The sequence below is a fragment of the Pistacia vera genome, unplaced genomic scaffold, assembly GCF_008641045.1.
Source record: "Pistacia vera cultivar Batoury unplaced genomic scaffold, PisVer_v2 Contig35, whole genome shotgun sequence".
Taxonomy (NCBI): domain Eukaryota; kingdom Viridiplantae; phylum Streptophyta; class Magnoliopsida; order Sapindales; family Anacardiaceae; genus Pistacia; species Pistacia vera.
In genome coordinates, this window is record NW_022196168.1 from 833053 (window position 1) to 847223 (window position 14171).

The 14171-nt window shown below is 33.2% G+C and overlaps 1 protein-coding gene across 1 annotated transcript; it reads left to right on the forward strand.

Moving 5' to 3' along the window:
- Window positions 1–185: 185 nt before the first annotated feature.
- LOC116139281 (protein PLANT CADMIUM RESISTANCE 2-like) lies at window positions 186–12902 on the forward strand. Its single transcript, XM_031424961.1, has 5 exons — window positions 186–337; window positions 11805–12025; window positions 12336–12407; window positions 12490–12702; window positions 12817–12902. Exons 1-5 carry the CDS (start codon window positions 186–188, stop codon window positions 12900–12902), a joined length of 744 nt encoding a protein of 247 aa, XP_031280821.1.
- Window positions 12903–14171: the final 1269 nt, after the last annotated feature.

A 14171-nucleotide genomic window follows, 5' to 3' on the forward strand; every position in this document is an offset into this window, starting at 1 on the left:
AAAAAAAAAGAGAGAGAAAGAGAAAAAACAAAGCAACAAACAAACGGTACAAAAATACAGCGTTTATCGTGATTGAAGCCGAAATCTGCAAAAGAGAACCACCGTTACTGAAGAAAACTTGAAACGAATGAAGGAAATAGAAGAGAAAGGGAGAAAAACTGAAGAAAGTTAGAGAAAGACACGAAATGAAGATGAACAGTCCGCTCTCTCGATTTTATGGAAGAGGCCTGATAGAGGGAGACACGTGGCTGCCCCCATTGGTTACGGGACAGAGTGACACTTCGCTTTCTTGCCTAAAACGAAGACCAAATCATCACCGTACACGTGGTGGAGATCTGTGACACCAAGGGAATCGTAATCCCGTACAAAAGCCATGATGGGTCGCGCATCCTACCTGACCGATTTGGCAAACCCAACCACACCAAATCACATGCGACAAAGCCAACGAGTTTTGTCATTGTACCCATCCAGGAGGTAGTCCCGACCGGGTGACCAACCTGAAACCGGCAACCCTATTTTTAGCTTTGAGACAAGCACCAACAAAGATGAAGGCAACCAACTTACTTGATCATCCCGAATGGACGATCCGGTAACGCACAGAATGTAAGCGTGCGTACGTCACTTCGCTCAGGCTCAACCAATCCACCCCACGCTGGGCTGAATGGAATCCACTTGTCCAGGCATACCGAGCGAATACACCTTCCCAAGATAATCATTCATTCACGCGCTCGGTTAGACACACCAAGCAAATACTCCCTCACGAGAACTCGTTCATTTGTATACTCGCTCAGACACACCTGCTGAGTACAGCTTCACAAGATATCTGTTCATTTACGTACTCGGTCTGACACATCGAGTGAGTACAGCTTCACCACAGTTTGCTCATACACTTGCTCGCTCAACTCCATACACCGAGTGACAGCACCCCGTGGGTCGATTTTACACTCCTACTCGGTTAAAGGCACCGAGTACATTCATGACCACATGCCACCTCCGTCCGCCCGGTCTGGCATATCGTAGGCCTCACTAACTAACACGGCAACGTTCAGCCGGTCGACAGAGGAGGCCAACCAAATACACCTCCGAGCAATGTCTACTCTCTACGTTAAGCATTCCTTAACTCAGAGAGTGGGAGACAAACTGTTAGGGCCAAAAAATGGCCTTGGCCCAAATAGGCCCAAAGACGAAGACACCTTCATCCAAGTTGGAAGCTCGGGCTCAATTCCGATGGGCCCAAATCAGAGTTCTGCAAATGAGGCCCATTCAGTATGTTTTCTCAGCTTCTTACCGTTTAGACCCAAGCCTCCTAACCCTTGAACACCTGTTGGGCTTACGATCAACTCGGAGCCCACAGTCGCTTAGAAGTACATTCTTACTTAAACTTTGCGGACGAAGTCAATTACTATCCCAACTCCTCCTAGGTCCGTACCTGGGGCACATTCGAACTCCCTTTCTTGCTGAGATAAGGGAGCCAAAGGCTACATCTTCGAAGAAGACGATCATCACAAGGACTCCCAGTCCTACCAAGACTCAGAGATCATGCAGTCACTATTTAAATAGAGTTCAGCCCTCTCACAAGGGACATCGACATTACACCCTCAGACCCTGAAGTTCCTACTCTTTAGAACTTCGCATCACAGCCGTAGTCACAGTCCTCGACTAGACTTCCGGTAACATTTCTACTCCTTAGCCCTCACTAAATTAGCCTCATTCAGCCTTGCTGACTTGAGCGTCGGAGTACCTACAGAAAACACCACCCTGGTGTTTTCTGTCGCTTCACGTTTGTTTCTTTATGTGTGCAGCTGCAGCAGATCGCTAGTAGCCTCAACCTCACAGGATCAGTCTCTCTTTCCGTACAGGTAGATTTTTACGTCTACAGTACTGTGATCTTAATAATTAAAATGGTGAAAAGGTATTTATATGCAAGGAGGATCGAGTCAACGTACAATGAAATTGGTGAGAAGTACTCCTGGTTCGGTGAACCAACCAAAAGTGAAAATTTTCAATGTATCTTCGTAGTTGAAAACTTGGCCTGCTGATGCTATACTTGAAATGTTCAAACGTTTCTTTAAGAAAAATACTTAAACATTAGTAAATGTTTTTAATTTTGATTGGATAATTCCAAATCTTTGATTAATTGAAATTTCGTAATCATCCGTGACCAATTAAATTGCTTTGCAGCTTGTTGCGTAAATGGAGCACTTTACTGTGTAGTTTCTTCGCTGACTGGATGTGCTTGTTGCTACTCTTGCTGCTACCGCTCCAAACTGAGGCAGCAATTCATGTTAAAGAAAAGCCCTTGTGATGACTTTCTGGTTCATTTCTTCTGCGAGCTGTGCCCTTTATATCAAGCACGTCACGAGCTCAAAAGCCGTGGATTCGACATGTCTTCTGGTGCCAAATTCTTTCTCTCCTTAAATTTTATCGCTCACATGTGGATTTATGGATGATCCGGTTGATGTGATCTGTATTATTATTATTGTTGTTGTTATTATTATTTTGTGTTGATGTTCTTTAAAATTGTAAAGGCTGGAAAGAAAATGCGGAGAAGCAAAACCTTGGTGTGTCAATGGCTTCAAAGGCCCCGATGGTGGAAGGTGGCATGAAAAAATAGTGGATCCATGTTCATTTGAGCTTTGAATCTCCATTTACAGAAATCTGAGTAATATATAATAAAGTTTATGAAGTATGTGTGAAATTTGATATAACAATCATCAAATAATTCTAATGATTAGAATGATTCAACTCGATGATCTTATAATTAAGTTATTGTTTTCTTGTAATAGTAAACAATGAACTTTCATTGTGTTGTTTTATTATGATAATATGATAAAGTTATTATAATTAACTTGTTTCTTGTACTGTTATTTTTTATAATGTAATTTTCCTTCTTTTTTTTTTTTTCTTGGAAAAGGAAGTTTAAGTTTGTAAGTTATTGTTTCTGTATTTTTTAATTTGACGATATGTAGGGAAAATAAATATTCTCTGGCATGGGCTTGGTTTTTTAAGTATATAAATACTATGACTGAATTCAAGAAAATGTAATAACATTAATTTAACAATGATACATATTATAGATGTATTAATTGTGTGTTTTTATTTTAATTATTTAAATCTACCCACTTATTCCACAAACATTATTTCCATGTCATGGTTAAGTGATTGGGCTAAATAAAATAAAATAGGCTCAACCCTGTCATAAATATATTTTCACAGGATCGTTGTTATTTAAGTCTCACTTAGACTCTTTGTAAACCCAATTTTAAATAAAATTTGTTATAAAAATTAACTTATAAATTTATCTTTTTTATTCCAAAATTGTCTTCCCAAACATTCAAACTCCCTTCCTTCTTAAAATACCGACTTTGCTTAGAAACAAACACAACAGAGAATCAGAATTATTGAAAAAAAAAAAAAAAAACCTAAAATTCACGCCTACAAATTGTTGGTGCATCAATTTTTGTTTCCAAAAGCAATGAACAAGACAACTATATTAGTTATAGGAGTAAAATTTGACCTTGCATAAACCTCAAAGGTGGACATGTTCCTAAATCTTGAAGCAGTGCCTTCATATTGTTGACTGTAAACAAAAAGCAAAGACGGGATACTGGCAAAATCGCAAAGTCACTTCATATACTGTATTAGCAAAGGACAAAGAAGGTATCAATAGAAAATTTATATAGTTCTCAAGAAATGTAGAACTAATTAACCAGGCATTTGAAACTAAAAAAAAAAAAACCTAGTTGATTACAACTTTCTTAAAAACATATAAGAGTAAAAATTAATTTGGTTTGTAATCTTGAGAATTGAAATTTGATTGAATCAAATCTGTAATATTATTGATATTCAATTTCAACCTTAATAGTGGGATGTTTTTGGTAAATTAATTTCAAAATCTATTTCTAATTTAAAATATTTGATAGATGACGCTTAAAAAGAGACTCAGAAATTTATAAGGGTGTTGGGTGCACAATGTAGGTCGGGGTTGGGAAATTAATGTTAAAGCTTGATTTTTATTCTTTTTAATTTAAATTCACATTGTCCAATTTTTTTTTTTTTCTGGATATTTATTATCCTAATAAGATAAATGGGGCATTATTGACATTCATTTTTCAAGCATTAACAGAGACTATTATCCTCAAACAAAAAGAGATTTCAAATTAGTCATTTTACCAATTATGTTAAGATTAGTATTTAATTATATTGTGTACATTTTGTGCATATATCGTACAAAAATTATATTATTTTATATATTTTATATTTGGACGTATAATTTCATATCATATACACTAATTTTTGACATCTTTTATAAATACTTCTTAAGAGATCGAAAGTTAAATATTTATTATTTGTTATAATTTTACTTATTATATTTTAATTTTGTTCTTTCACAAATAAGACTTACACTTTTAAATCTTATTTGACTTATTCTTTTACAACATCTTAGTAAGAGCTTTTCTTATGTGATTTATTTCTTTGACATTTTGTTTGCTTTAGCTAAACTAGACACATAAATGATTCTTTATGGATTATCTTGATCGAGTTTATAGTTTACAATATTATTTATGAATTATCTCGATCGAGTTTATAGTTTATAATATTATTTAAGGATTACCTCAATGGAATTTATAGTTTATAATTATTCGGCTCTTAGATAATAAGAGATGGATCTTGGTGTTGTAATGGATATCCCATATTCCTCCGTGATCTGTTATTGTATTTGAGAATAGGGCTATTATTTAAGGCCTACTAAGTACTAATATCTTCATAAGTCCTGTTTGTAACAAAATTTATTAATATAACTTAATTTATAAATATGTTACATTTTTGCTCAAATTATCCTTCCTTTTTAAACTCTATGAAAATATTACATCTCCTACACACACAACTTTCCTCCATACATATCTTTTTGTTTAAATTATCTTCACAACTTTCTTTTAATTATAATTTTTTTTTTTTTATTCCTATTATGATAAGTAAAAAGATAAGATATATCTTAGACTTTTTCATTTTTTATTTTCATCCCACTACAAATTAATATCACGTTTTGTTTTTCTACGTATGCTAATTTTTGTTCGTTCCATAACTGAATATTATCATGGAATTTGGTGTGTAAACTAACTTGATAATATGCATACAGAATAATGCGCATAAGAAAGCAATAATTAAAAAATTATAGTGAGGAGCCGTATGAGAAGCCAATTTTTTTATTGGAAAGACATAAATCTTCTCTAATGGACGGATGATAAAAAGATAAAATGTTGGGTGATAAAAAGATAAAATTAGAGTATATTTGTTTCCCTATTTTTGCCCTATTTTATCCAAAATACACATTTGTTTTCCTATTCCGAAATACTATTCAATTTTTTAAATCCTCTAGGTTTGTTAATTTAACTAAACACCCCCCAAAAAAAGTTTATAAATTGACAAAAACACCCTCACCCACCCACATTTGCCAGATTCCGACCACCACCGCTGGAAGGTGGCCTAAATCTGGTATAATGGCGCACTACCACCTGGATCTGGCCAGTAATGCGCAGATCTAGCTTTTTTCGGCCAGATCAACGGCCAGATCTTTGGCCGTAGCTAGTTGTCAACGATAGCTACGATATGGCCGTTGTTGACGATCAAACGCGACTAGATTTGACTGTCAATGGCCAGATCTAACATTTTTCGACTAGATCCACTGTAGATTTGGCTGGAAAAAATCATATTGGAGCACAATCAGTCAGATCCAGCCGATTGTGCGTCGATACGATGACTTCGGCTACCCTCCGATGGTTGTGGCCGGTATTTAATTGGTCGGTGGGAGTGTTTTTGTTAATTTTTAATGTTTTATTACAGGGGTGTTTAGTAAATTAACAAACCTATGGGGTGTTTTTCTTAATTTTTAAATCATACCTTGTAATAACCACCTAACTCTTACTTTTTCAAAAATACTATCAAAAATGCTAAAACAAATGCACCCAAGTTTTTGGAATAAAAAGGAAAGTGTAGAGAATAAAGGTGGAAAAGTAACCCGCCCGGCCCGCGGTGGGTTACGAAGGTTGGCGGGCCGGGCCTAACCCGCCCGCCAACAAAGGCAGGCCGGGTTAGGCCCGCCATTATGGAGAAAATGGTTGGCCCAGCCCGGCTCGCCAACCCTAACCCGTCGGGTTAAGCGGCGGTCCGGGCCGGGTTAGCCCGATTTTCTTATTTTTTTTGTTTTTTTAATTTAACTTTTCAAATAAATAATTATAAATATAATTGTTTTTAGTTAACTTTTCAAATATCAATAATTCAATTCAATTCAATTTTTTTTTTTTTTTTTTTGTTAACATTTCAAATATTATTTAATTTTAATACAATAAATTGATATATAAGAAAAATTAGACTTATTCATTTATCAAATAAAATAGAAATTACAACATATTGTCTCGTTAAAAACCACACCAAGAAAATCCAATGGGAGAAAAAACTTGGTAAAGAAAAAAGTGCTAATTGACAATTAATTTACAAATTACATTTTACAAACCTAATTTAGGGTGGTTCACTAGGACCTCCCTCATTTGTATCATCTATATTACAAAATTGAAATGATTCTACTAAAGTATTGTCGATAACCTCGTATTGATCTTGATGGCGCAATCGTTCCCAATCTCGAAAACATGTGAGGACTTCAATCATTTTTGAGCAAGTTTAGTCCTCCTTTCATTTAAAATCCTTCCACTTGCACTAAATGTTTGTTCGGATGAGACGGTTGAGACAGGAACAGCAAAAACATCCAAGACAAGTCTTGATAATACCGGAAAATATATTTTCTGGCTCTCCAATACCTAAGATATCAAAGTGACCTGCTGGAAACATTTCGAGGGTTGCCAAATATTGTTGAAGTTCATTACTCTGCGACTCCATGGAGGACAGTATATTAGTTGTTGTTGTTGGTGGTGGTGGGCTTCTGAAGAGGAGGCTATACTTCGGATTCGGGTCCTCTCCACCCTATTCAGTGCATTCCAAGAGTATAAGTCTTCATTTGTTGTTTCTTCTGATACAGCTTCTCTGGATATTTCGCCTCTTTGCTACTGCGGATTCCCATACCTGTTTTCATATTAGAATATACTTCGCAAGCACTATTTTTTACCTCTCCTATTTGATTGACATTGATTCGGTTTGTAAATTTTCACTAAAATTGTCAAAAACCATTTTCTAAACGTGCTATTTAATTCTAGGATCAAATATAGCACCTAAACAATAAAAAAGAATGGGTTCCCATATTTTCAAAAAAAAATTGCATTGCCTTTATGGTGCATTAAAAATTTCATTTCTTTGTTTTTTGTAATAACTCAGAAATTTTTATAAATTGTATGTATTACCAATGGACTAGTAGATAATACACACCAGAAAGTTGTAAAGTGTTTAGTAAAAACGTTTGAGAAAAGAATGAAATACTTTAGCTTTCTTCCAATCATTTTCTATCAATAATAAGGATCTCTATTATTTGCTACAAAATAACTAATATATTAGGATAAGTAAACATGAATTAAGCATTAAATAAGTACTATTCCATCTAACAGCATATCTAATGCCAAAGTTCTAGGAGCATATTTGATTTTGTACAAGCTTCTTGAATTCAGCATTTCTTTTTTACTACCAGTAATCCAAGCTAAAGATTCCCTAATTCTATCAATATTATGTTTAATTGTTTTCATACCACTTTTCACAATTAAATTAATAAATGACATGCCCAACGTTGGTAAAAAAACTTCATATTTTTATATAAAAGATAATTAATTTGAAAAAAATCTATACTTTACTATTGAACTTGTATTATCTAAAGTTAAACTTATCACTTGATCAATAATATCATAATCTTCTAAAACTTCAACATTTTATTATAGATTTCTAAACCACTATGATCCACATACATTAATCAAATCCTAATAAAGATTTATTTAATTTAAATTCATTATCAAATAATGACTAGTCACACAAATATAATATTGTTTAGCTCTACCACTCCAAATATCGGCAGTTAGAGTCACACTAATATGACAAGTATGAAATTTATTTTTTAATTCTAATTTCATTTTTCTAACCAATTTTATTAATCTTTCTAGTTGCATTGTTTTAGAATAACTTTTAAATCCTGGAAAAATGATTTTTGAACAAATCTTTCAAAATATTTATCTTCTGTCATATAATAGGTTGACAGCTGCAGCAATATAAAGCTAACTGTTCCCTATATACATAAGAATTATAACACCAAGTTATCTCATATTAGTTATATGAGTTTGTTGCTTTCTCTATTTTCATGTGATTAATTGTTTATTACATGCCTTTTTAAAGTACTAGTACCATTACCTGAATCAGCTTTATAAACATTTCCACAATATTGTATCTTGCATTCTTGACTTGAACACCATTTTCTGTCTCGTAAAACTTATCGAAATGTGCCCAACATCTGATGTGTGCCTGTCTTCGGTTTCGACGACAGTTGATGACCCATCTCAACTTGAGATAGTTGGACAGAACGACGATTACAGGACGACTTCTAGAACCACAGGACCTTTTTAGATCGACGGCATATTTTGAGGTGTATCGGATTCTGAGACTGGGATTGGACAGCGGGATTATTTGAATCTCCTGCATTCATAGTAAAATCAGCAGACTAAGACTAGGATAGTAGTTTTCTTCTCATTGAAATTGATGGAGAGAATATCTCTCCATTGTAGTTGAAAAAAAAATTTTGATGTAGAAGAAATAAATTAAAGAAGAGAATTGGAATATGGAAATTGGAATTTGGAAAATTGGAATATGAATTGAAAATTGCAAAAACTAATAAAATTAAAATGAGCAAATTGATAACAAAAAGATTAAGAGAAAAATGAATAATTGAGAGAATAGAGATTAGAGAATATGAGAGAATGAGAAATTTGAGTTGTAGAAAAATTGAGAGTTAGGGCCAATTTATAGAAAAAAAATGGGGAAAGAAAATGACAAAAAAGACCTCTCCAACGGCTATATTTCAAGGTAAAAGGGTATTTTAAAAATAAATTAATTTTACTTTTTTTTTTAATTATTTTTCGGCCAACCCGTGGGTCAACCCAACGTTGGCCGTTGGCACCACCAACCCGCATGCAACCCGCCGGGTTGGCGGGCCTCCTGCAGAGAGAACAAAATGGCAACCCGACGGCTCGCGGGTTGCTGGCGGGTTGCGTTCAACCCGGCCCGCTTCAAGGCGGCCGGTTTAAACCCTCTTTATTATTGGCCGGGTTAGGGTTGACCCGCCTAACCCGGCCTATTTGTCCACCTCAGTAAGAATCAGTATAAGGGCTATTTGAGAATATATTATAGAAAATTTAATGTTTTAGATAAATTTTATTTAAAATATGGCTTACAAAGAGAATTAATGGGCTTAAATACAGCACTCTTTGACAGGTCAAGTGAAGATGAAGCCCAATATTTAGAAAATTATTTAAAGCCCAATCTAATTTTTTTTTTTTTTTTAAAAATTAGCCTCATCAAATTGATCACTATCTCCCACCCCTAAATACACTTATATTTTCAAAATTCTCTTTAAACCCTATTAATACCAAAAATAGCTGTGCTTAATTAGGTCCAATTAGTGTTTTTATTTGCACCTTTTTTCCCTCCATTTCAAACTTAATTAGGGTTTTTGTTCACACACTACTTTTACTAATCTTAATAGATTTTTTGTTTATACCCCTTTCTCCAATTTCAAATTTGAAACTTACATTTTCTTTTTCAAAATTAGATTCATCATATTGTGAAAACTTTCTCCATGGCTTTAATTATATATTTTCATCAAATAAAGATTATTCAAAATAAATAAAATGTTCAATAATTTAGAAAATTTGAATTTAGGGTTTAGTAAGAATTGATGTTAAAAATAAAAACAAATATTAAAATAAAGAATGAGTATATATAGAAATTATTAGGTATTAAGGTTATATTATCAAAACAAAATACATTTAAATGCAGATCTTAATCAATTTGGTGTTTTCACAGATGAAACAAACCAAGTTTTCGAATCTTCCTGCTTGATAAAAGCGACGAAATCATGTTTCTTCTTTTATTTATTTATTATTTTCCTATTTTTCTGTCTGTTATAACATATACAAGTAGTCACAGATGTCAATTCCGAGAAAATCATATGTAAATGTTAATTAAGAGGAGCCACCATATTATCTCTTAATTAATTATTATTTTCACTAATTATTCTTTAATTTCCAAAATGATGGACAAACCAGACATGCTGAAACTTCTCATGGTTTAAACTATTTATCTCCCCTGAAGTATCCAAAATTGTCAGTGGATCCAAAGATACACAATATTACACAACACCTCGCCAACCACCAATTTTAGCGGTTAAAATAATGGTTTGAAGGGAAAAGGTAATTTCACTCTAACTTATGATTTGATGAAAAAGTGAAGAAAAAAAAAAATCCATTTTAGAGTGAAGAGACTTTATTATTCTTCAATTTCAATGTAATGTCTTTTAATACTTCTAAATTATTTTTATTTAAAATATATATTATAAGTGAAACTTATAAACTGATATGTATTTCCGACTGTCTAAACCGTGACATAAACTTATAACTAAAATTGACATAAACGTAAGTAGGTGTGGTGGTTGTATGGAGACACATGTTATGGATGGGCATGCGGCAGGTGCTCATGCTGGCTGTGGTTAGCGGCGTGAGGGAGGGTGATTGGGGCTGCTAAGTTGGGATGGTGATGACGTGCGGGGTTAGGGTTTCATTCATATTTTTTTCTTTTAATATTTTATAAAATATTAAAATTTCCTAAATTTTATAATTATTCAAAGTTGACTGTTTTTAGCCTCCAACTATCGAACACACATTGATTAATAAATTATTTTTTGGCATTTAGGGGTATTTTAGTCATTTAGTGGTCAAAAGTGGCTTTTGGTTACTTAAACAGCCAAAATTGACGGCAAGAGGTGTGTGTATTATGGTATACCTGGGCTACTTTAATTTTGGATACTTCAGGGGGGTTAAAGGATAAACCCAGAGTTCTCATATACTCTCATGTAATTTTCCCATTGCTAATTATATTTTAATTTTTTTTTTTCATTTCAACTTTAACACATAAAAAAAAAAAAAAATCATAGTTATGCAATTTAGTAATCATAATGTCATATAATTTACAAAAGGTGATTTTTTTTTCATTAAATTCAGTATGATGTGTTGGATCACTATGTTTTATATCGGATTTATATTTTAAAACACTGAAGATGAATTTATTTAAAATTCCACTTTTACAATTTTAATATTGATAATAAAGGTATCAGTTAAAGACTTCACTAAAATTAAATCAAAGATTCCAGATTCATTTGTGCCCAACCTCTAATTTGACAATTTCCAGATATCTCTTATCTCACTTTTTTACGATTTTTAACTTTTTTCCACCAAACAAACAATAGATTCATTCACAATACGTTACAATTAAACATCAAACACCAAATTCAAAGTTTGAACCAATTTGATATTAAATCAGACTCAACTGGTAATGAAAACAAATAGCAAAATAAAAACTATATTAGATTTTTAAATCTGAACAATTAACTTTCAAAATTGCCGCATATTTATAAGTTTAACTTGTTTATCATTGAGCCGGCTTGCAGCAACTCACTAATCTTGACTAAGTCATTACAGCGTTACTTAAATCATCGAACTATTATTTTTACAAATTAATACATATATTAATCACATTTTAATCAATTTTGTTTCAGAAATCATTTTCTTTTCCTTTCTAATCTTTTGATCATCTTCACCATGTAGGCATCAAACCCTAATCAGACGTTTGATCACTCACATTGCGCCTGGTTTCACAACCAAACAAATCAGACGTTTGACACCATCATCATCATCACATTCCGCCAGCTGTTTCACACACCATTATTATGATGAAATCCACACCTGCACTTCATCATCATCATCATTACACATCAGAAGCCCTTGGTCTTCCGGGTTGTGTGACTGCTGCTCCGATTGCTCAACCTGTAAGTTTCATTCTCTTCATCCAATTATTAAATTTATAAATTGAAGTAACTGATGAAGCAACACATTGCACACCAATGTAGGATACAGGTTACAATTTGACGCCGTTGTAGGCTTAAAAATAGAATTAAATTCAAATTAACTTCAAACAATGACCAACACTGACCAATAAGACAATTAAAGGATTGCGACGATGGATTCATCGGGAGAGACGCTGTATTCTGACGCAAGTCAGTTGTCAGAGTAGACCTCGTTCCAAAACAACAATTTTCTGGAAAATTTTCAATCTGTTTTTGTTGTTACTGTTAACAGGTTGCTTGACATTTTGGTGTCCATGCATTGTTTTTGGAAGAATTGCGGAGATTGTTGATAAAGGATCTTCATGTAAGTGAAGTTATACAAGAAAACTTTATAATTAAAGGTAATTAAAGAAGATGAGATTGAAATTAGTCTCATTAATTTGCAGCTTGTGGCGTGAGTGGCGCACTTTATTTCTTAATTTCAGCGCTGACTGGCTGCGGATGCTTCTACTCTTGCTGCTATCGCTCCAAAATGAGGCAGCAATACATGTTAAGCGAAAGCCCTTGTAACGATTGTTTGGTTCATTTTTGCTGCGAGGGCTGTGCCTTGGTTCAAGAGTATCGCGAGCTAAAAAGCCGTGGATTCGACATGTCTCTTGGTAATTAATCAACTTATAATTCTCTACATTAAATTCCATTGTTTTTCTTAAGACTGAGAAATGAAATGGTGATGGCCTTAATTTGATTCTTGTTTGATCTTAAAAAATGTATAGGATGGCATGGCAATTTGGAGAGGCAAAATAGGGGAGTGGTAATGGCTCCATCAGCCCCAGTTATGGAAGATAGGATGAAAAGATAGAAATTCTATAATCTTCATATACAAGATGAAATCGCTTGCTTAATTACTATTTAAGTAGGGATTTCTTAAACTTAATTTATATAATCACATGCACCACGGAGACGTATTGATTAATATTATGCTCTTGTAATAAGACTTGAATAAATGTATTCCCATGCATGTTTGAATACAAAATGATGATCATGCGCATACTTCTTTTATAAAATTATATCGAGGATTTCTTTAAAGTTAAACGTAATAATTCAATTACAAATAAGTGTTTTAGTTTTACATCCCAAATAATACATATGACGGTTTAATTACCAATTCCGATTCAAAGTAAAAACAATAGAGGGGAAAAAAAAAAAAAATCCATTGCATATATGAACAATTTCCAGAATTTTCTTATCTCTAACATTTTCTCACCAAACAATTAGTAGAGTCAATTACAATAAATATGTTAAGTATTAATAACCAAAACCCTACTGAACAAATAATGAAAAAAATATAGTCAAAATATAGTACTAAATATATATGTTTGATTTTGAACAGTAACTTCAAATTTGCCGCGTAAATTACATAGTTTACTGAATCTTTACGTGCATTAATTGCGATAGGATAATATTGACTCGGCCATTAATTACAGCTTTACTTTGAAATCATCCACTATATATTATTTAACCACCATTGCCGCTTGATGAACGAACAGTTTTTTGTCAATTTTGTTTGAGAATTATTTTTCCTTCTTCAACCTCTACCCCTTTCTTTAAATCCAACGATCAACGTCCAATAATCATCCCCATGCATTCATCGTACAAAAATTGGGCGCCTGATCTTCAAGGCCTCAAGGGGTACCTGGTTATTATGAAGAACCCAAAGTACATGCCCTTCATGAACATGAAAGCCCTTGGTATGCCAGGTTATATGCAGGGACAAATCCAGAAATTTTGATTAGGGTGAGTCAAAATAAAAACTAATTGCACATTAATATTTTTTTTCATTAATAGTTTTATCAGGATAAACCAAAATCCAGAAATTATACATATTAATATTTTTTTCTTTTTCAATTTGAGGCCATGAATACTGCCTCCGCATCTGGTTGTATGACTGCTGCATGGACTGCAGTTCCTGTAACTTTCATTTCTCGTTAAAAAAAAAAAAAAAAATGATTAATTATTTAATACTTTACAGCTTTTTTACATGTAATGAGTTGAATTAAATTTCTATAACATAGGCCTTATTTATTTTGTTTTAAGAAATTACTATTGGATTGGGCAATTTATAAAACAT

Bases quoted from the DNA above. Each gene is read 5' to 3' on its own strand.
- LOC116139281 (XM_031424961.1), top strand. From the start codon at position 186: ATGAAGATGAACAGTCCGCTCTCTCGATTTTATGGAAGAGGCCTGATA. The intron at 12,026-12,335 runs GTAAGTTTCATT...TACTGTTAACAG, and splicing joins CTGCTCCGATTGCTCAACCT to GTTGCTTGACATTTTGGTGT. The intron at 12,703-12,816 runs GTAATTAATCAA...AAAAATGTATAG, and splicing joins TGGATTCGACATGTCTCTTG to GATGGCATGGCAATTTGGAG.